At 48.2% G+C, this 21,336-nt stretch overlaps 4 protein-coding genes and 2 non-coding genes across 8 annotated transcripts; 5 read left to right on the forward strand and 1 right to left on the reverse strand.

Moving 5' to 3' along the window:
* Nucleotides 1-415: 415 nt before the first annotated feature.
* EIF4A1 (eukaryotic translation initiation factor 4A1) lies at nt 416-7,012 on the forward strand. Its single transcript, XM_027857070.1, has 11 exons — nt 416-472; nt 1,970-2,018; nt 2,451-2,583; nt 2,771-2,910; nt 3,559-3,727; nt 4,036-4,145; nt 4,672-4,815; nt 4,913-5,050; nt 5,638-5,727; nt 6,027-6,106; nt 6,301-7,012. The coding sequence occupies exons 1-11, from the start codon at nt 450-452 to the stop codon at nt 6,443-6,445; spliced, it is 1,221 nt and encodes a 406-aa protein (XP_027712871.1). The 5' UTR covers nt 416-449; the 3' UTR covers nt 6,446-7,012.
* Nucleotides 3,224-3,362, forward strand: LOC114039483. Its single transcript, XR_003568679.1, has one exon. It is a non-coding gene; the product is annotated as a small nucleolar RNA SNORA48 (small nucleolar RNA).
* Nucleotides 3,791-3,929, forward strand: LOC114039485. The gene has a single exon (XR_003568681.1). It is a non-coding gene; the product is annotated as a small nucleolar RNA SNORD10 (small nucleolar RNA).
* Nucleotides 7,013-7,633: 621 nt separating the features above from the next.
* CD68 (CD68 molecule) lies at nt 7,634-9,905 on the forward strand. 2 transcript variants are annotated; one of them, XM_027857071.1, is made up of 6 exons: nt 7,634-7,765; nt 7,861-8,285; nt 8,449-8,568; nt 8,670-8,742; nt 8,846-9,016; nt 9,559-9,905. In XM_027857071.1, exons 1-6 carry the CDS (start codon nt 7,717-7,719, stop codon nt 9,690-9,692), a joined length of 972 nt encoding a protein of 323 aa, XP_027712872.1. In that variant the 5' UTR covers nt 7,634-7,716; the 3' UTR covers nt 9,693-9,905. The 2 variants fall into 2 exon arrangements, with proteins under 2 accessions (XP_027712872.1, XP_027712874.1); XM_027857073.1 differs by having other exon boundaries at nt 7,648-7,741.
* A 1,669-nt stretch (nt 9,906-11,574) lies between these two features.
* On the forward strand, nt 11,575-17,686 carry MPDU1 (mannose-P-dolichol utilization defect 1). The gene is made up of 7 exons (XM_027857249.1): nt 11,575-11,756; nt 14,813-14,878; nt 15,049-15,181; nt 15,703-15,788; nt 15,980-16,098; nt 16,281-16,391; nt 16,648-17,686. The coding sequence occupies exons 1-7, from the start codon at nt 11,654-11,656 to the stop codon at nt 16,774-16,776; spliced, it is 747 nt and encodes a 248-aa protein (XP_027713050.1). The 5' UTR covers nt 11,575-11,653; the 3' UTR covers nt 16,777-17,686.
* SOX15 (SRY-box 15) lies at nt 17,618-21,329 on the reverse strand. Of its 2 annotated transcripts, XM_027857251.1 has the most exons (3): nt 19,842-21,329; nt 19,119-19,637; nt 17,618-18,007 (listed from the first exon to the last, which is right to left on the reverse strand). In XM_027857251.1, the coding sequence occupies exons 2-3, from the start codon at nt 19,622-19,624 to the stop codon at nt 17,827-17,829; spliced, it is 687 nt and encodes a 228-aa protein (XP_027713052.1). In that variant the 5' UTR covers nt 19,625-19,637; nt 19,842-21,329; the 3' UTR covers nt 17,618-17,826. The 2 variants fall into 2 exon arrangements, with proteins under 2 accessions (XP_027713052.1, XP_027713051.1); XM_027857250.1 differs by having other exon boundaries at nt 19,119-21,329.
* Nucleotides 21,330-21,336: the final 7 nt, after the last annotated feature.

Here is a 21,336-nt window from a genome sequence, read left to right on the forward strand (position 1 = left end):
TTCTCGAGACGTACATTAATACTTTGATGAAGCGGGGGCTACCGAGGTGTAGTGGCTATCCTGAAGGCCGGAAGTCCAGGGACCTGAAGAGTCAACCTGTTCTCACGTGATGGTGGACGTAGGCACGTGATCAGGACACTATTGCCGCCACACGTGGGGGGCAAGATGGCCGCCCGGCCTCGAGGCTCACGTCCTAAACGTCATTTCCGAAAGGATGAGAAGAGCGGCATTCCTGGCCAATGAAGGTGTGGGGCGGGTCTCTAGTCTGATGTACGTCGAAGTAGGCCAATGGAAGCTGCACAGCAGGGTGTCCGCGGGCTGGCGTCACGGCGCGTTGCTGGGTGGCGGCAGGCGGGGTCCGGGCCACAGAGCCAATTCGATGGCAGGGGCGGGGTTGGGTGCTCTATAAGTTGTCGAGAGGCGGATCCTCCGCCCTAGTTCCCAGGATCATGTCTGCGAGTCAGGATTCCCGGTAAGTAAAAGGAAGTCCATTAGCTTTAGGGTTCAATGGTCCTACCCTATACTGTTCGAAAACTTCGTGGGGGCGGGGCCGGCGTCAACCATCTCAGGCCCACTGAGGTGGCGGAGGGAAAAGACGATACCATTTTGTGGATAGGGAGAAGCGTGCGACCCCACCACTGGGGGATCAGCATGGGGTTGGGAGAAGAAAGGCAAAACCTTTGGTCTGAGTGCCGGGGGAAGGAGAGTGGAGCGAGGGGGAATTGCGGCGGTAGACTCTGGGCTGGGAAGAGGCGCAGTAGAACTTGGGCGAGGAGTGAGGTAGAATTGTGTGGAGGATCCGGCCTAGTAAAGTCCGTGTGGGGTGCGATTCAGATTGCTAGTCTGGGCGGAGTATTCCGAGCGGGTCATTTCTGGGCTCTGGGGAATTCGGGTGAAACCATTCTGTTTGGGGGGGTAGGTCTGCTGGGCTACATAAACTCTGGAGGACGTCCATTCCACCTCTGATCCGATAATTTTTCCGAATTTCCGGATCAGTACTAAAAATCGGGAGGGGCGGTTTGTAGAAAGAGTTTGCCCCGTGTCCAATGCCTGGTGGGCGGATCCCTCTCGCCCCTTGAGAAGGGGAATGGTGAATTGCAGAGGAGTTGTTCCCCTTTTCTACGGGGGAACAGATTGGGGTGTGGGCAGGCGACACCATTTTTCGAAAAGGGGTCCTAGGATGTGGACCGTTCCACCCAGTATTACGGGCAGGGGGAGAAATGGCTGCTGGGTGGTTTGGATTGGAGGACTTTGCTTATGGAATAAAATGGGATGAGCATGTGCTACTTTTAAATTTTTGATCCATTCTGTGCCTTCCCCTCCCATTTCCTAAGGGTTGTGCAATTCCCCCCCCTCCCCCCTTACCCAGCTTAGCTTCATTGTGCGCGAGGCCGCTACTGCTCGAGGCCTCCCACATCCGGGCACACGGCGAGTCGAGGTGGAGGGGAGGAGGGGTCTGGGCGAATTCGAGTTGGAAGGGGGAGGTAGAGACTAGGAGGGAAGAATGTGGGCGTCATGACGTGGGAAGACGGGGCGGGACTTCCCACACGTACTCCGGCGAGGGGAGTCAGGCTCCGGGCACGTGGACTAGGCCGTGTACAGAGGCTGCCCTTCCCAGGCACATCCGGGCGATCTAGGGGCTGGGGGAGGGAGCTCGAGCCCTGCCTTGCCCTTCTTACCCTGATCCTTAAATACTTCCCCTCCAAATGAAAATGGGATAGAGCTGGGGCACCATTTTATTAGGACTTGAGAGAATATTGAGCACAGATGTGGTTTGCTGGGGGAAGATCTTGAGAACCGTATTCTTGATAGGGGAAAATTAGCTGGTGGAATGGATATATGGAGAGGAATTGACTTGGGAGGGGATGGCTGGCCCTGCCCACCCTGGGGCAGGCTAGGAGTTTTTGGGAGGGGCTGGGCTGGAAGGCTCCTAGGGGATGGCCTGTAATTCTTTTCTTTTCTTCTCCAGATCCAGAGACAATGGCCCTGATGGAATGGACCCTGATGGTGTCATCGAGGTGATATGATTGTTTACCTACCTAGATTTGTTGTTTTGTCAGCAACTTAACTCTTAAGGCATCATCCAATCTCAAAACAACATTGCTTCCCCCCCCTCCCAATCCTTACAGTAAACAATGTTTTGCTTTACTTGTCTCCTTTATAAAGTTCCCCGAAACCCATCTTTTGACCAAGGGCTTCTTCACTCCTCTCCACAATTGGGTTTTAAAAGATTGAATACTGCCCATCTTAACTGGAACCATGTACTATCTGAGACATAAGGGTATATACAATGAAAGTTTAACATCTATTTATAAGTGTAGGGTACTATTGACTGACAGATTTTTTGAGCTGTTTTGTGGGGGGGTTTTTTTGTTTTGTTTTTTGGTTTTGTTTTGTTGGTTTTTTTTTGACACAATCCGTCTCTTAATGCTCTGGTTTTCCCCTAACAGAGTAACTGGAATGAGATTGTGGATAGCTTTGATGATATGAACCTGTCAGAATCTCTTCTTCGTGGTATATATGCCTACGGTTTTGAGAAGCCATCTGCTATTCAGCAACGTGCAATTCTTCCTTGTATCAAGGGTAAGAATAGTTTTATGTCCTATTATATCTGTTGTAAATGTTACTGATTTAATGCTTTGGTTACATTCTCCTTTTCTAAAACAAGTTAGGCAACTTGTTTTTAAACCTTACTATTTTTGCAAGAACTTGAGTTAATCCTTTCGTTGTAGCCCGCGGTTACGTCAATTTCTGTATGCTGCTCTTCCAGGTTATGATGTGATTGCTCAAGCCCAGTCTGGGACCGGGAAGACTGCTACCTTTGCCATTTCCATTTTGCAACAGATTGAACTGGACTTAAAGGCCACGCAGGCCTTGGTTTTGGCACCCACTAGAGAGCTAGCTCAACAGGTAAGACTTTTCTCTAAGGCTGGTCCTATTCTGCCATAGGAAAAAATTAAAGCACGGAAGTAAGCAAAAAAATTAAAAGATAGAGAAGTTAAAGGTGGTGGTTATAGGTATCCTGGTTACCTCAAGTGTGCTTCCTCCTCACAGTTCAAACTCTCCCCCATAATTAAAGGCCCCTTTTTCTTGCCATATACCCAGCAACTAACACCTCCAATTGCCTGACTCAGAAGAAAGCTAGCGTTCTGGGTGGAGCATGGTAGTCTGGCTAGGCAGGTTTAATGGCCATTTCATGGCCGGCCATAAGCTTCTCCCACCACACCCCTGACACTGGGTAGAGAGACACCTCTTTGGTGGTGTTCTTCTCATATCAGTCAGGGACATAGCAGCAGTCCAAGTTCATCCCAGCTTGATGCTTTGCTTGGTGGCCATAGCTGGTTCATGCCCTGGGCGCATAACTATCCACTGGTCTTAGGAGGGAAAGAGTATTGGTTACTATTTCATTATTTATGTTTCTTAGTAACTTCTTTAGAACCAGTGAGAGAACTTCAAAAGTTATGTTGGGGGGTGGGGTAAAGTATTTAAACCCACTTCCCCTGGGGAGTAGAATGAAAGGATATCATGGGCTGTAATTTTTTTTTTTCTTGGACCCAGATCCAAAAGGTAGTGATGGCACTGGGAGATTACATGGGTGCCTCGTGCCATGCCTGCATTGGAGGAACAAATGTTAGGGCTGAGGTTCAGAAGTTGCAGATGGAAGCTCCCCACATCATTGTTGGCACCCCAGGTCGTGTCTTTGACATGCTTAACCGGAGATACTTATGTGAGTATTATCTTTCATTCATGCCACTTGGAAGTATCCTAGTCTAAGGAGTCTTTCCTATTTGCTCTGTGATGATCCCCCATGCGTGTCAGCTGAGCCCAGCTTCCCCTGTTCTCCCAGGTCTAAGTGGGTGTCTTACCCTCTAGTCTTTCTGGGCTGGCGGAGGTCTGTGTGCACATGATCTCTCTTTAACCCTGAGAGCAGCCTGTATTGGTTAATTCTCAAGAGAGTATAGAGGTGGGTATGGAAGAAGACAGTATCTAAAGCTTCCTTTTTTCTTTTTTTTTTCTTAATCTTTCTCTCTGCAGCTCCTAAATACATTAAGATGTTTGTTCTGGATGAAGCAGACGAAATGTTGAGTCGTGGTTTTAAGGACCAGATCTATGACATATTCCAGAAACTCAGTGGCAATACTCAGGTATGGGGAACAGGCCCAAGTGTCTCAATGCTTTAATCAGTTAAATGTTTTCTTTTACAGGTATAATCTAAAGCCCAGAGGTCATGGAGTTAAAGGTTTAAAACAGAAGGGACCTTAGGCCATTTAATATCCACCACCATCCCCCTTGGGGGTCTCCTATTTCATAAATAAATAAACTACCCAGAGAGGGAAAGTAACTTATCTAGGATCTCAAAGATTGTGCCTAGGTCTTTTGACTCGTGGCCCAACATTTTCCATCCAGAGCTAAGAATCAAACATAAACATGATTACGTTGAGTTCTGCTGTTTCAGGAAGGGGGGTGTCTCCTTACTTTGTAATGTGGTCCATACTATTATAGCTTATATTTGGACATAGGTGAGGTGGGGAGGAGAATGGCAGCAAATTATGTAGTGAGATAGGATAGTGAGGATTTTGGGGTGGGTATAAGAGAAGATCTTGGTGATTTTAAAGGAGAGGACAAAGAGCTCGGATAAATTTTTTAATTAAATTTTTCTTCCCTCCCAAGGTGGTACTCCTATCAGCCACCATGCCCTCAGATGTGCTGGAAGTGACCAAGAAGTTTATGAGGGATCCTATCAGGATTCTAGTCAAGAAGGAAGAATTGACATTGGAAGGCATTCGTCAGTTTTACATAAATGTGGAACGAGAGGTGGGACCCAGTGGAGAAAGGTGGTGTGTAGCCAGGGGAGGGAAGGATTCTGTCGAGATTCTGGAGCACTGGCCCTGACTGGTTTCTTCCCCCAAAGGAGTGGAAGCTAGATACCTTGTGTGATCTGTATGAAACGCTGACTATTACCCAGGCTGTTATCTTCATCAATACCCGCCGAAAGGTGGATTGGCTCACTGAGAAAATGCATGCCCGTGACTTTACTGTCTCTGCAATGGTGAGTTTCTTGGTGTTGCCTTTTAGTATCATTTCCACTGGACTTTGAGAGAGCTGATTTTTTGATGTATGCAGGTTCTGCAATTGTTTCCATTTCTGGGAGTCTGAGGGCTGCCACAGGGGGAAACTGAGTGAGACACTGAAATCAGGACCTGACCAGGGATGCAGAAGGGAGGGGGTATGTGAGATTTTGCTCCCTTCCTTTACAGTTGGTCACCAGCTTGTCCCTCAGGAAGGACAACTGCCTGTCTACCATTCTATTCTGTCCAGTAACAGAGACTAAGAGCTCGGGAGGCAAGCTGCTACTTAATGTAGCTAGCTGCATGAGTGGAATGGAATGAATGGTGGACCAGCAGTCTAAATAAAATGAACTTGGCTTTTGGGCCCAGTGAAAAATCTCACCTTTGTCTCCCCACAGCTTCATTCCTGTCCTGAGCACATGGTTGGTCATTAACCCCTGTGACAGCTCTCAGGACCCCTAAGACTCCCCCACAAATGAAACAATCAGATCCCACTACATAGCTGTCCAATTTACTTTACTAGTCACCTGATTCTTTATTCCCCACTGACCTTCTGTTCTCTCGGCAGCATGGAGACATGGACCAAAAAGAACGGGATGTAATCATGAGGGAGTTTCGCTCAGGTTCCAGTCGGGTGCTTATTACCACTGACCTATTGGTGAGCATTTAGGAAAATTTTGACATGGTTCTGATTTAATCCCAAGGGTGTTCCAGCCTGTTGCCCTAGGAATGAAACTCCTAATAGTGGAGTGGGGTATTGTTGAATGTTTTCTCTATAATCTGTCCACAGAAGTTTCATTTTATAAATCAAAAACATTCTTGACCCCAAGCTACAGTCATAGTAGAGCACTGAGGGCATACCCTTTGACTCAGAGATGATGACAAATATATCTGTAAAATTATGATAGTGATACTACTTTTAATATGATTGTGACTTACTTTTTTTTTCTTTTTTAGGCTAGAGGCATTGATGTTCAGCAAGTGTCTTTGGTTATTAATTATGACCTTCCCACCAACCGGGAGAATTATATTCATAGGTAAGCAGTGTAGAGAAACTACCCATCATCTCAGTAACACTTTTAGGGATATAATTTTTCTTGTCCAATTTATGTTTATTTTCTCTTACCAATTCAAGTTATTTCTAGATCTCCCCATTTCCTTTTTATTTTACTTCCAATTGTGAGGTTTCTTAGACTGCCCTAACTTGTATTATATATTCTCCTACCCCCAGAATTGGCCGTGGTGGGCGCTTTGGGCGTAAAGGCGTGGCCATCAACATGGTGACAGAGGAAGACAAGAGGATTCTTCGAGACATCGAGACCTTCTATAACACCTCTATTGAGGAGATGCCTCTCAATGTGGCTGACCTCATCTGAGGGGCTTCCCCACCTGATTTAACCCAGGGCCCTGCTCTCTGGGGTGGGGGAAAGGGGAGCTGGATGGGAGGGGGGAGCAAGGGATGGACACCTTTGTCATTTTTTCCTTTTTTTTTTTTTTTTTTTTGACTTTGAATAAATGTCAATTTTTGAGGCAAAAGGAACTGTGAACCTTAGACACCCTTTTCTTTGGGGCAGGTTTATGCCCTTGGCGCCGCAACCTTCTCCCCCCCCAACTTTTCTTCCCCTTCCTTCAAAACACTAATCCAGCCCTTCACTGTTTCAGCCCAGTCTGTCCTCCATTCTCAACAGCCAAATAACTCCCCCATCCCCCACCAAAAGGTAGTCGAGAGGCCATGACTGGCCACTCTGCCCCATCCCTGTTCCTGGACAAAATTTGGGGGATCCACCCCCATCATGAGGCTGAAATAACTCATTGGGTTAGCTTTTCCCCCAGATAAAGGGAGCAGGGGAGAGAAAGTAGTCATTTTTACGTTGTTTTGTATAGTATTTATTGATTCAGGAAAGAAACCACAAAATTCTGAATAAAATTACTTGGAAACTGCCTGTTTGGGCTTCTTATTTTTTTATCTACCCCTTTCCTCAATCCAGTTTCTGGGTGGAGGTCACTGGTGTCCCCTTAACAGGGTAATACATAACTCTTTACCTAGGGTTCAGATGATGTGTCTCCATAAGCGTCATCAGTCCTACCCATGCCCACTGTACAAGTTATCCCCTTTAAAAAACAGAAAACCCTAATGGCTTAGCCATTAATCTGGCGATAAAGGTTTTTGTGTCTAAACTACCAGAAAAGCAAAGGTGGGAGACTATATAATGTAAAAAAAGAAAGGGGGGGAGGTATCCTCTCCCATTTTGGTACCCCTGTGCTTCTTTCCTATGCTATATTTCACAATTATCACCATTAAGGTCTTCCCTCCAAGTCTTAACCTCCCACCACAATTACGAGCCTGGCCTTTATTTCTTCCTTCAGCCATTAATGCCACCCCCATATATCCCTTCAGCTTCCTCTTAGCCCAGAAGGAACCTCATGACAGCACTGGTTGGGGCAAACTGAAGATTGAGAAATTCTTGACTCAACACTGAGTCTGGTGAGCCTGAGGTGCTTGAGTCAGAATGTGGGTGGAGGGTTAGTTACTAGGAAGTAGGTTTCATATTTCCCTTAAAAGACAAGACGGTAAAGTGAATCAGTCTCTTTGGGTGCAGAGAAGAGAACCCTGGAGGAAGATCCTAATTGGCAATCCTGAATTATCATGAGACTTCCTCTGCTACTTTCTGGTATCTTGCTGGGGCTGCTGGCAGGTATGGGGGAAGGGTGGCAGGGTTGGGCATGCTAGGGCAGTCCTTATTTTGATTATCTTCCAGGGATGATCTGCCCTTACTCTTTTCCCTCAAAGACCAGGGGGCAGGGAATAAGTGTCCTCAGAAGAAGTCTGTTACCCTGGTACCATCATTCACGGTGACGACCATGGCGACAGAGAGGAGTACCACCAGTCCCGAAACTACCACAGGACATGGGAAGACAGCCACATCCCACAGGACCTCCACAGCTGCCACTATCCCCCACAGTAACAGCACTACTACCAGTTATCCAACCACAAGTGAAGGAACAGCTATCACTCATGGAACTACCACAAGCCCCAGAAACACCTCAACCATCAGCCCATCTAAATCTGTGCCAGTCCCACCTTCTCCTGAACCCACCTCTGGCCCCAGTGGGACTGTTGGAGACTACACTGGGGCCAATGGTTCCCAGCTCTGTGTTCGCCTGAGGGCTCAGATCCAGATGAGGGTCCTGTACCAGAGCCACAGTGGAGGAAAGGTCAGACCCACTGGGAGGGGACAGCAAGAGTCTGATGCGGTGGGGGACTGGGTGGGAGGAGCAAAAACTAGGGCAGGGGAAGAGTGGGAAGAAGGGAAAAAACAGAAGGGGAAGATGATGTGAAGCAGTAAATTGACTCCATTTTGTTTTCGTCTTCCTGCAGCTTTGGGGCATTTTTGTCCTGAACCCGAATAGAACGGTTGCTCAAGGCAGCTGTGACGGGAACCATTCCAGCCTAATTCTCTCTTTTCCTGATGGAAAACTCATCTTTGATTTCAAGCAGGTACAATTTTAATGGTCAAAAGATAAGCCCCTCCTCTCTGATCCTTTCTTCACTACATACTTAGATTTATTTATAATCAATCCTAACACCACCCTTCCCAGGACTCAATCAAGAAAACTGTCTACCTGAACTGCTTGGTGACAGAGTTCAATGTGTCCTTCCCTTCCGCAACCCGTGAGTACTCCCACACTCTAACTTCTACTTTACTGAGGGGAAATGGAAGGAGAGGAAAGAAAAAAACGTGAATTCTTTGATCTCTCCATACTCCTTAAATCAGGGTGGACATTCTCAGCAGAGAATTCATCACTCCATGATCTCCAAGCACCACTGGGTCATAGCTTCAGTTGTAGAAATAGAAGTATAACACTCTCCCCAGATGTCCACCTCGACTTACTATCTCTGCAGCTGCAGGCAGCTCAGCTACCCCCAACTGGAGCCTTTGGCACAGGTAAGATGCCCACCCCACCAGCCACCTCATCAATTTAATTCAATTAAACATCATGGCCTATTGTGTGCAAGGCAGTATCTTTTCCAGGGACACCACTCCTTCCCTTGTTCCTCTTCCCTGCTTTCCCAAATGCCCTCCCTCTTCACTGGACTGGAAGCAAATATTCCCTAGTCCCATCCACTTGTCCCGTTCATTGGTCCCATTCTTGTCTAGGCATCTCTGGTCCTACTTAACACACTAATTTAGGCTTCCCAAGAGAGAAGACCTAGGTTTGAATTCTACATAGTTGTGTAATAAGCCGTCTGGGCTTCAGTTTCCACATCTGCAAAATGAGGTGGTTGGACTAGATGAGCTCTAAGATCCCCTCCACCTAATACCTTTTCCTGTCCCTCCATTCTGAGTTGAAGCACTAGAAGGTTTGCCCCACTTTAGGGAGTAAACTCCAAGACCTTTTCTATCAGCTACCTTTCTCTGACCCCCCCACAACAGCCTATTCTTGGGTACTTTGCTGTTCACGTTACCTCTCCCTTTTCTCCCCCTAGCTTTCTCCTGTTCTGCTGAACTCAACATCCTAGTGCCTCTTGTGGTGGGCCTTATCGTCCTCGCTCTACTCACCCTTGTGCTTAGTGCCTTCTGTATCTCTCGAAGACGCCCACCAGCCTACCAGCCTCTATGAAAGCTCCTGATTCCCTCTGCAATTCCCCTCTACCTTTGGGGGGTGGGGGTGGGGCTGAGAGGAGATTTCAAATGACATAAGGAGAGACATTGTGGGCAATGAGAGTCTTTATTGGATTTGACAGAGGTACCTTCCTAGAACCATATAGATACATGCATTTTCCTTAACTTCTCCATTCCTGCAATGATTAAAGATCACAATTGCTTTGCCTTATGTCTGGTTCTTTGTCCTTGATACACTTTCAAGAAGTCTGAACAGTAGGAAGAATGTGTGTGTGTGTGTGTGTGTATGTATGTATGTGTGTTTTCCTTGATGCCTGGCACAGTACATCCCCATGTTTTCAGTGCCTTCCCTCCCTCCTCCTTTGGGGCTGGGGCTGAAGGCTCTTCGAGTCCTCACCTTGGTCCTAGAATATGCCACGCTGAGTTCAGCAGGTAGTAATGACTATGGGTAAGGACCAAGTAACAGTGTATTCTACATTTCATCAGCTCCATCAGTGGCCTTGGAGCCACCACAAGCTGCCATCCACTGTATCACTACATCAAGGATTGCTTATATTATCTCTTATATTGATGTTGCCATTGCTGCATTACCAAATGACCACATCAGCAATGGGAGAAGTGACCTACTTTGAGAGGCCCCTAGGAACAGTAACCCTCTAGTCCGGATTGCATGTTAGGCCAGGCCCAACATCTCCCCAGCATCTGTGGCATGATGATATCTTGCATCCATTTCCAGAAGCCTCTAGACCACGATCACCAAAAGTATCAACTTTATATATAATAACACAAATAATCAGGTACCCAACTAGGGCCATGGATAGAGCCCATAACTCCCAAATAGGTGTGGTAAGCCATTACCACAAGGGCAGGGAAAGTGACTTAGGTGAAGAACGTCCAGCAACCCCCACCACTGTCTCCGACACATCACGGATGACCTAATAGGTCATCGAATGGAAGACACCAAAGAGCTGTTAGAGAAACATATTTGTAACAGCCCCCTGCCCCAAGAAGGTCATGAGGTAAAAGCTGTACTTCCACAAGAAGGCCCAGCACATACTGGCAGTTTGGATAGCTTCTCCCAGGTGGAACTAACTGTTAGAACTCCGTACCTCGGTACCCTGCCCCAGAAACCCCAGGAAGGAGCCTTGGCCCATAGAGGCTTGAGTGTCAGAAAGAACTTTGAAGGGAGTGAGTAGAGTTTGACATAGAATGGTCATAACCCCCCACCCCAACAATTCCTTTTTGTCAATATAACCCCAGAGCTTGGAAAAGTGGTTTCCTAAATACTCATCTAGTTAAATGGATTAAGTCATTGGCAAGCCTATTGCTGGCAGCCATCTTGGATCCATTAAAAACCTCTCTCTCCACTACATCATGTGGGCAGTGCTATTGCCAAGACTCTGGAAAAACCAGAAAGAGAAATGCAAAGCCTGACACACCAGAACCACCTCGTGGGGGGGGGGGTTTGGGGTTGGTTCTGGTCTCTTGCCCACCTACTCCCCACCTCCGCCCCGGGTTTGGGTTTAACAAAAGTGGTGAAATATTTGGGCTTCTCCCTCTCGGCCTCTAACAAGGCAGAGACACCCAAATTGGAAAGGATTCGACAAAATGGCGCCAGGGGGGCCCTGGTGATGAGATCCATCTCATTCACAAAAACAGATCCTCAAATAGAGCGACAACAGCACATATGTATATTGCCCTTTTTAAATTGCGTCCACCCCAGCCCCGCCCCTCCACCGCCACACATCCCGTCAGGCAAAGAGCAACAAAAATGGTGTAAGAGGAGCGCTTTACGCTTTGGAGGCAAACACTTCCGGGGGTGAGAAGAGCGCCAGCGAACGAGCGCAAGAGGAAATTGGTCGGAAGTATGGAAACGCGCATGCGCGTGCCTACGAACTTTAATGGCAGTCCAAGCAGGGGAGGGAAAGCACAAGCAGGCGGCGGAGATCAGTTTACAAGATGGCGGAGGAAGCGGAAGGGTCTTTAAAGCGGCTTTTGGTGCCTTTTCTTCTGCCCGAGAAATGCTACGATCGGTTTTTTATCGACTTGGATTTGCTCGATTGTAAGCCCCTCTCCAGAATCACGTGGTCCTCCGGACGCGGGGATCTGTAACTGGCCTGGGATGGGGGTGTCAAACCACGAGATCATGGCAGCCACTGCCGTGACCTTTCGGGCGGTAGTGACTGAGGGCGGCCATGGAGGCAGGGCGGAAGTGCCTGCAATCCGCGTGGGAAAGGAAGTCGTGTTCCTTTTATAGGGGCCGTGGGTTGGGGTGGCGTGACTAATGAGGTCCCCATTAAGAGCTACTGCACCCTGTTAATTAAAGTTTCTGGGTTAGTGAGTTGATACCGGAAGTGCTAAGGTTCAATCTGCACAACGTAGGGCCATAATAATGACGGTAGCTGATAGTTTACATTGCCTTCCATCCATTAGTTTGTTTTCCATGATGTGGCAGAGAGGTGATGTTGCTGCAGGTTTGATTGTTTCCATTTAATCGATGAAGGCAGTAAGGTTCGCGAGGTCAAGTGATTTGCCCAAGGCCACAGAGAAGAATTAAGATTTGAACCTAGGTCTCCATGAGACAGGGAGAGAGAGAGAGAGAGAGTGTGTGTGTGTGTGTGTGTGTGTGTACGTATACATTGTATGTCCAAGGTGGAATTTGAACCTAAGTCTTTCTGACTTCCAAGTCCAGAGCTCTAACTGTTAAAGTAGGCCGCCTTCCACACTGTTGCTATATATTTATAAAACACCCCCATTTAAAAGGAGATATTATCTGGGAGATAAGCTACCTTCCTCCCCCATTTTATAGGTAAGGAAATGAGCTAATAGAGGGCAAGGATCACATAAGCTGTAAAATATCGTACTTATTTGGAGTCCTCCGACACCAAATCTACTTGCTCAACAGGTGATGTAGATGGTATTAGTACTACTTCCTGGGAGAAGCCGAAGCCAACTGAGTAAAGGGTGAATTAGTAGCAGCGATACTGCTAGAATTCAGGTCTCTGGCACAGGGTTTTTCCACCATACTATACATAACCTTTACTGAGTGACTGGTGTATGCAGTGCAGTGTGCCAGACCTGGGGTAATGTAAGGAGACCTCCAGGAACTCACAGTATGTGTGAAACTATCTTAGGATGATTTAAAACTGGAAGGAACCTTACAGGTCAGTTAGCCCAATCTTCTTTTTTTATAAATGAAAAACTGACTCCCAGAGAAGTCATAATAGGATCATAGATCTGAAGCTGGAGTGGACTTAAGAGGCTCTGAGAATATTTGGGGGAGATCAAGAGATTTAACCAAGCTGAAAAGTATTAAGAGTTGGGATTTGAACCTAAGTTCTCTGACTCAAGCCAGCACTCTTTCCACTCTATTCTACTGCTCTTCAATACATGCAAAACATGAGTAGGCACAAGTAATGTGGCCAGTAAAAATGAAACAGTCCCTGCCCTCAAAGATCTTACTGGGTAAGACAATGTGTGCAAATTTAAGGTAAATTGAGAGATTAGAAAAGGCTTATGAAGGTAGTGCTTGATCTGAGTTTTGAAGAAAAGTTGGGATTCCAAGAGACTGGTGAGGAGGAAGGAGGAAGTCAGTAAACAGTCTGTATAAAGGCACTGAGGCGAGAGATATCAGTTCCTGAAGAAGAACAGTAAGGGGCAGCTAGGTGGCACAGTGGATAGAGCACCAGCCCTAAAGTCAGGAGGACCTGAGTTTAAATCCGGCCTCAGACCAAACACTTGTCACTAGCTGTGTGACCATGGGCAAGTCACTTAACCCCAATTGCCTAAAAAAAAAAGAACAGTAAGAAGCCTGGTTTGGCTGGGCCGCTGAATGTCTGAAAAGGAGTAATGCAAAATCAAGCTGGAAAGGTTAAATGCCAAACAGAGAAATTTCTGTTTGATCCTAGAGGTAATTGGGAGTCCCTTGAGTTTATTGAGGAGGGAAGTGAGGTGGTCAGAAATTGCTTTGGTAGCTATGTAAAGGATGAATTTGGAAGACAAGAAACTCAAGGGAGAGGGACCAATTAGAAAACTCTTGTAGTAGTCCAGGAGACAAGTGATAAGGATTTGACTGGTTTCAGCTGGCCTTTAGGTTATCTCTACCAGCAGGGGATTTGGTATAGATGATAAGCCAGCCAAGTCATCTGAGAAGGAACACTCAGACAGGCAGGAGGAGAATCAAGATGGAACGAAGAATAAGATCACTTTGAGCCAGAGTGGTCAGGGACAGCTCCGGCCTGGAATAGGTGGGGTTTGGGGAGGGTGTTCTAAGTGAGGAGCAATGGTGAAACCAAGAGCTCAGTGGTGGGGAAAAGTCAGCATTGAGATTTGCCCAAAGGTAACAATTTCTTTTGGACAGCAGTAGAGATTAGCTTTGAATGACCGATTGGGAAGGGGAGCATCATCGAAGGTTTCTGGGGTGGTGTATTAGGATAACAGTGGATGACACTGGGTTTCGAGGTTTAAAGTACTTTCCTCATAGCATCACTGAAGTGGGTTGGGTTGTACAAGTATTATCCCCATTATAGAAGTGAAAAACCTGAATCAGAGAGGAGTGACATAAGATTTAGAGCTCTGAAGGATTTTTGAGATCTTCTAGTCCAATCCGCTCATTTAACAGATGAAAAAACAGGCTTAGATAAACAACTTATTTGTCTGAAGTCACAGAGGTAACAATTAGAAGATCCAGGTCTTTTAACTTCAAATCCCGAAATTTTCCTGAGTCTTGATAATGTTGTGCAGGGAGACCTAGGACGTTAGCCAGGGTAAGAAAATGAGGCAGGGACAGTAGGTTGGCATTTTTCCCCCTCAGATGTCCCTAAGACCTCAGAGTCTATGAGACTATCTTCTCAGATGGTTCTCATGGAAAAGCAGTAGAGAAAGGTAGTGTCCCCAAGTCTAGGCCTAAAAGTAGAAAGAGTATGGGGGAGTAGACACTCTACAATCTTGACTGTCCCTATGCTTTAATACCATTGTCCTTTCTTGGCATTGGAAGGCAGGCACAGTCCTCTGCCTTCAGAGGAGGCTGTAGGACAAGAGGCTTGGCCTTATAATTCAACCTTGGCTTTGTCTTTCCTAATATCTTAACTCTCTTTGCTTCCTCTCACCCCCTTCCAGTTCCCTGCCTCAAGATACTAATCAGCAAAGGCCTGGGACTTGGCATTGTTGCTGGATCATTGCTGGGTGAGTGTCCAGTGGGAATTAGAGGTGTCCCCCTTGGTCATCTCAGGGGTACGGGCTCCAATTGAACTTGAGACCCCCTTTTCCTCAAAAAGCAAACATAGCTGGGAAAGGAGTGGGTCTGTATTCACAGGAGATATGGCTTTTCTTGTTATCTGCTTGCCCCCTCACAGTGAAACTACCTCAAGTGTTTAAAATTCTGGGGGTGAAGAGTGCAGAAGGCCTGAGCCTCCAGGCATTTCTTCTAGAACTGGTGGCCTTGACTGGGACCATCACCTACAGTGTGGCAAACAGCTTCCCATTCAGGTAACTCAGGGGCCCAAATGGCTTTGGGAGTGTGATAACAACTTCTCTAGGAGTGTGAGGAATTGGAATGCTCTCTACCCATCCTTGCCTTAAAAGACAAATAAACAGGGGCAGCTAGGTGATGTAGTGGGTGGTGCACCAGCCCTCCAGTCAGGAGGACCTGAGTTCAGATCCAGCCTCAGACACATGACACTAGCTGTGTGATCTTGGGCAAGTCCCACCTAAATAAATAAATAAACAAACAAACAAAAACGGTTCATGAGTATTGTGTATTCAAAGCTGTGGAAACTGAGGAAATTAGACCAGCAATCTGTGGGAAGGACAGCTTTGGGTTTCTGGCTCCCAGCTTCTCACAGATAGATAGATGATTAGATAATAGTGTTAGGCAATTCCCTTGAACCTCAGATAGGCACTTGCTGTGATAGAGGATAACCCTTGGGAGTTGTAGACGTCAGGAAGACCCATAGGGGCAGTAGAGGAGGATTGGTCCAGCTCTGACCCATGTCTTGGCTCCCCTTCAGCTCTTGGGGTGAGGCCTTGTTCTTAATGCTACAGACCATTACCATCTGCTTCCTGATCCTACACTACAGAGGACATACCATGAGAGGTACCCCCCACACAGACCCCCAGGGAGAGGTGGGGGAGACTCTGGGCTGGGTTTCCTACAATCCTCCATGGGTGGGGAATGGAGACTTTTGGGGCACTGTAATAGAAGAAGGGTTAAGGCTTTCTGTGGGAAGAAAGCAGGGGAAGTAGGCAGGTTGGAAGATGGTTGATCTTTCCCTGGCACCACTCCAGGTGTGGCCTTACTAGGCATCTATGTCCTGATCCTGCTGGTATTGCTGTCACCCCTGATGCCCAAGACTGTGGTCACCCTGCTTCAGGCCACCAACAGGCCGGCTGTGATCATAGGGAGGGGGGGTGGGGGTGGAGGGGGTGGGGAAACAGTTTTATGGGGTGGGGATGGAGAGGGACAAACAAAATATGAGTATGAAAAAAAGGAGTTGGGCAATGGGTAGGGGTGAGGGTAAAGAACACACCAGATGATGGGGAAGGGACAGGAAATGGATGAGCACAAAGGTCTTTTGATTTTCCCTAGTTACTTCAGGTGATCACCAACTACAGAAATGGTCACACAGGGCACCTGTCAGCAGTCACTGTTTTCTTACTCTTTGCTGGTTCCCTTGCCCGAATCTTCACCTCCATCCAGGTGAGACTCCTCTCAGAGAACAGTCCCCACCTCCTTAGAGGCCCTACTGATTAAATGTCAGCTTACTCTTGAAAATGAGATTAATTAGATCTTCAGAGCAGGGACCAAGATTCCACTGCCTCTAAAACTTACTGCCTGTGCCTTGGCAAATCATTTATATCTTCCTGGCCTCAGTTTTCCTGTAGGGAAAATGAATGGGTTGGACTAACTGCTCACCCTCCAACTCTGATATTTTTTGTTTCTGTTCTATCCTCAGGAAACAGGTGACCCCCTCATGGCTGTGACTTTTATTGTCTCCTCCATCTGCAATGGTCTCATTGCCTTCCAGCTCCTCTATTACTGGAATGTCAGCATTCCTCACAAATGGGAAAAGAAACATCAGTAGTGTCTGCGATACTACTCCCCTTTTCCCAGCCAGAACAGTATCTCAAAGGCCCCAGTTTGGTCTTCATTCCTTTTCCTTTGGTCTTCTTGACCTGGGTTCCTCCTACTCCCAAAATTGGCATCCTTTTTTTGGGGCTGTGCGCCTCCTTCCCCTTTTGTTGCCCCCCCCCCCCCCCCAACTTTCCTGTCCTCCCTTCACTCCCCCATAGCTTCTTGTTCTCCAGTGTGTTGTGGAGCTTCCAAGAGAAGGGAGGGATTGTGACCAGGGGGTTGGGAGGAAGGTAACAAGTGAAGACATTAATGTGTCTTTGGACCATGAGGATGTCAGCTATGGCTAATTAACTAGCTTTGTACCTACATACATTCATCATGAGAATGGGATCTCTGGCTTCTTGGCAGAGCACAAAGGGAACTTCGTTACTTTCTTCCTTTTGATTCGTAGATATGCTTCTTACCTCTCAATCCTAGAAGATATCTCTTCTTGCCTGGTCCCCTTCAAACACCCTCCCCCATTAGGGTACTCAGAAGGGTATAGGCCCAGGAGATGAAGGGAGGTGGCACCTGCAGACTAATATAGGCAGTAACCAAAGATACGGAGAGAGACAGCTGACCAGAACCTAAGCTAAAACTGTCTTTTTCAGGTGGGATCCCCTGTTCTGAACTTTTGACCCTTAAGGCCATCCATATGATAGCCTCCAGGGCTGATGGGGAAGTGGTTCAGGGTAACTATCGGCACAGTCCTCCACCCCCAACTAGGCAAGTCCTAGGTGGAAAAACAGACCTGGGCCCTGCTGATGATCCCCTGGATTGGTGAAGCTGTGGAGGGAATCAAAAAGTGGGACCAGAACTCAAAATGAGTTTAATCTTACAAAACATACAATATATAAAAATTTGTATCTTCAATACAAAAATAATCCAGCATTCTCCCTTAATCAAGTCCCTCAGAATTCAGGTGTCCAGTCACCTGAGGGTGGTATATTTGTGGCTGGGGACACTGCTGTTAAGGGAAGGGGTCTGAGTGAAGGATGGGAGAGGCACCTGTATGTTCCTTTCATGGACCCTGGGCCCTAGGGTTATTAGAGGTGGATCTAGGGGTGGGACCCAGGAGAGCAGGATTGTAGGAGGTAGGGCCAGGGGAATAAGGGTTGTAGGGATTCAAGAGCTCCCCTTGGAATGGAGCTGCAAGAGGAAGGGAACAAAAGGAAAGGGCCTCCGGCTTAGAGTGATGAACTCTGTGGAAGAAAGAAAAGGGGAAGTGTTATTAGAACTTAGGTGTCTGTGGTCCTCACCTCCATGCCATCCCTCTTCTTTGGTATTCCTCTTAGACCCAGAGTTTGTCCTCCGTTGTTCCCTCCCCAGGAGAGGGTGTGTCGGGTAGATTTCCTGAGTCACGTTCCCCAGCTTTCGAGTTAGACCTGTTCTGGGCGGGCAGGAGGAGGGACAGCAGCTTGTTTCTGGCTCAGCCAGTAGCACAGATGTCCAGACCCTGCTTGGTATTATCAATGGGACAGGGACCTCTAGTGGCTTAGACGCTACCGTTTGGTCTTTTTGTGGCATGCTGGCATCATTTGGCATGTATGCTCCCCAGCTGTTCTTTTCCAGGGAGAACAAGAGAGGTTTGCAATCTCCCTGCCCTAGGGGATGGGAGAGGGACTTGGGTCAACTAAAGGACAGGACTCTGAGGATGGAAAAGTCGAGGACGCTGGGGTGTGAAGGCAGTGAGGAGAGAAGGTTCTATGTCCTAGCCTTGTTCTGGAGGTAACCCAGGAAGAGGTAGCAGATAGGGGCAAAAGTCTATGCCAGACGACTACTCAAAGTTGTTACTTAGGATATTACAATATGGGAGAGAGGCAGAGGTGGTTGATCAAGCTGGACTTAATTTTGAATTTGGGGAGAAGCCTTCCCATTGGAAGTGCTGTCTCCGTGCTCTTGTAATCATGAACCCACCTATGAGGCCTCGAATTCTCTCACCCCGTTCCTCTCCCATCTAGACTAGGGCTTAGCAGCTGAAAAGCCTACCCCCCTATTCCACACCCAACCCAGGTTCTAGGCCAGCCACGGATTTCGTCATTAGCTAGGGAGCCCAAGGTAAGGTGAATATAGCCTGGACCTATTTTCTGGATGTTCCGGGTGTCCTACTGCCCCTTATTTCTAAGGCCCAAACTTGCACCGAGTTTTGAGAGCGTGCGCTCAATTGTCCATCCCCGCCCTCCCGGTCTCAACCCCCTCCCACGCTGTGGTCCTCTAGGAGAGTATGGACGGTGGTTGCCCGAGGGTAGGAAGTCCCATGTCCTTCCTTTTCATCCACCCACACGCCCCGTCTATCACTTGGCTATCACTTACCCGCAGTCCTCGGCCAGATAGGAAGAGGAGTAGTGGGGCTGGTAGCCAAAGCCTCTAGTCCCCCATCCTGGCTCGGCGCCGTGGTTGCTGCTGCCCTTGCTTGCCCTGGCCAGCCCCAGACCTTCGTGGCCCAGGTTGGTGTTCTTGGCCTTGCGACGCGGCCGGTACTTGTAGTCGGGATAGTCGCGCAGGTGTCGCGCCCGGAGCCTCTTCGCCTCTTCTACGAAGGGCCGCTTCTCAGCCTCCCCCAGCAGTTTCCACTGGGCGCCCAAGCGCTTGGAGATTTCCGAGTTGTGCATCTTGGGGTGAAGCTGCGCCATCTGGCGACGCTGGCCCGAGCTCCACACCATGAATGCGTTCATGGGCCGCTTCACCTTCGTGGGAATCTCCCCGGGAATCCCAGGACTCTCGGACTCCAAGGGACTGGAAGTGGAAGATGCGAAAGCAGTGGGAGCAGGGAGTGTCAGGGCCCAGGCCTTAAGTGGAGGAGCCCGGGGCAGCGCCATGGAGATGATTAGCCTGGGAGAGGAGGGGGAGATAGGGAGGAGGCTCAGGAAAGTGGTTATCGGGCTCCCTGCCTGATCCAGTGTCTCCAAACGCCAAGTTATCCCAAATCTGGTATCCTTCAATGGAAGAGGTTCCTTCACAATCCTTCAGTCTCCACGGAGGTAACCCACCCACACTCCCCTCCCCACACTAAAGGAGAATAAGAATCTCTGCTACCTTGTCCCCAAATCCGTTGTCCTTAATATGGTGGTGTATGGCCACTCAGCAGTCTTTAAAATTTCGCAAAGCCAGAAAGCCAGTGTTTAGCACCAGCAGCAGGTAGCTGGGTTCTCCCTCCACAGCTCTCCTTCGGGATCTTCCCCAAATCCAGGGTCTCCACCCCTCCCAACCTTCCAAAAAGTACTTTGAAAAGCTATGAAGGTGTGCTTCTCAGGCCCTGGAGCGACTGGCTTCCTCGAGTCAGTACTGCTCTGGGTTTCTGCGTGTTTCCGAGGATACCTTACTCCAATCACCCTCGGGGGGACATAAAGGGGGGTGTGGCGGCAAATGCCAGTAGTAGGCCGGTCAGACCCGGTAAAGGCTTTTAAACAGTGACCCCGCCCTCCTCAAGGGCCTCCTCCATCTTCTTTTCCCCCGCCCCCCAACGCTCTCAGGTTTACTGTTTTCCCGGCCCCCACTTTCTTCTCCTCAGGGCTCCACTCCCAAAACCCAGCCCTATTCCAGGAGCCTCGCCTCTCAGCGCCCTCTGGAATTTATTCCCCTCCCTTAAGTAATTTTAGGTCTAGAACGCCCTTAAAGACAGAAATGGGAGTAAATCCTAAAAACGGGGTAAAACAGCATTCTCCCTCTCGACGCCTTTCAGATGGGTTCTCCGACCCAGACTGTCTCTGGGGAAGATTTGGAGAATGTACGTTTAAGGTAATTTCTCTTCCAGAGTCACCCTAGCAGGTGCTCAGGCTGTGTGACTCTGGCTTTCTCCGGTGCTGAGGATTATCCTAACCCTACAGGCGCCATTTCTATCCTCAGGGGAACTGGGGAGAGGAAGGTTGGCCAAGCAAGCAGCAGAGCCATTGTTGGTAAAGATTGGGGGGGTGGAGGGAGTCTAGGGTTCCAGAGAGAAAATATAAGGTGCCCTGTCAGGAAAACATCTCACTTTGTGCCCCATCTTCTCATGGCCCAGCCCTGGCCCTAGGGGACCCCAAAATAAACTAAGCCGATTAAGCTAGCTTCCCCGCCTTGGCTCTAGCTCTCAACCCCTAGGGAGGGGCATCCCTGAGTCACAGCAGAAGGCAGTGTAGGTATAGGAGTGGCCCAACTCACCCAGCAGCAAGTTGGGTGGGGACACTTGGGCAGTTCCCTGGTAAGAAAAGTAAGATGCTTACTTGGGAGGAGGGGCAGAAAGAATGAAGGAGGACATCACTTCTAGAATTAAGGGGCTCTAGAGGAAGTTGTACAAGTAGTAAGGCTGAGCTAGGTGCAGGAACTGTTGTAAGTCCATGGGATACAACAACTGACAAGGGGAAATGACTAAGGGAGCACTGTGGCTCAGATTTAATGAGCATGTGAGAAACAAGACTGGGAGGGAAAGAAGGGAGCCGTTTGGATTTTTTTATTCTTTTTAAATACTGTACAGTGAAAAATAAATACACCTTCTCATTAGCCAGACAAAGTCTGTCCCCCCTACCTCCCACCCCCAGAGACCCTTAATAGG

This window comes from Vombatus ursinus, unplaced genomic scaffold (genome assembly GCF_900497805.2).
Source record: "Vombatus ursinus unplaced genomic scaffold, bare-nosed wombat genome assembly UNPS02011916.1, whole genome shotgun sequence".
Classification (NCBI taxonomy): Eukaryota; Metazoa; Chordata; class Mammalia; order Diprotodontia; family Vombatidae; genus Vombatus; species Vombatus ursinus.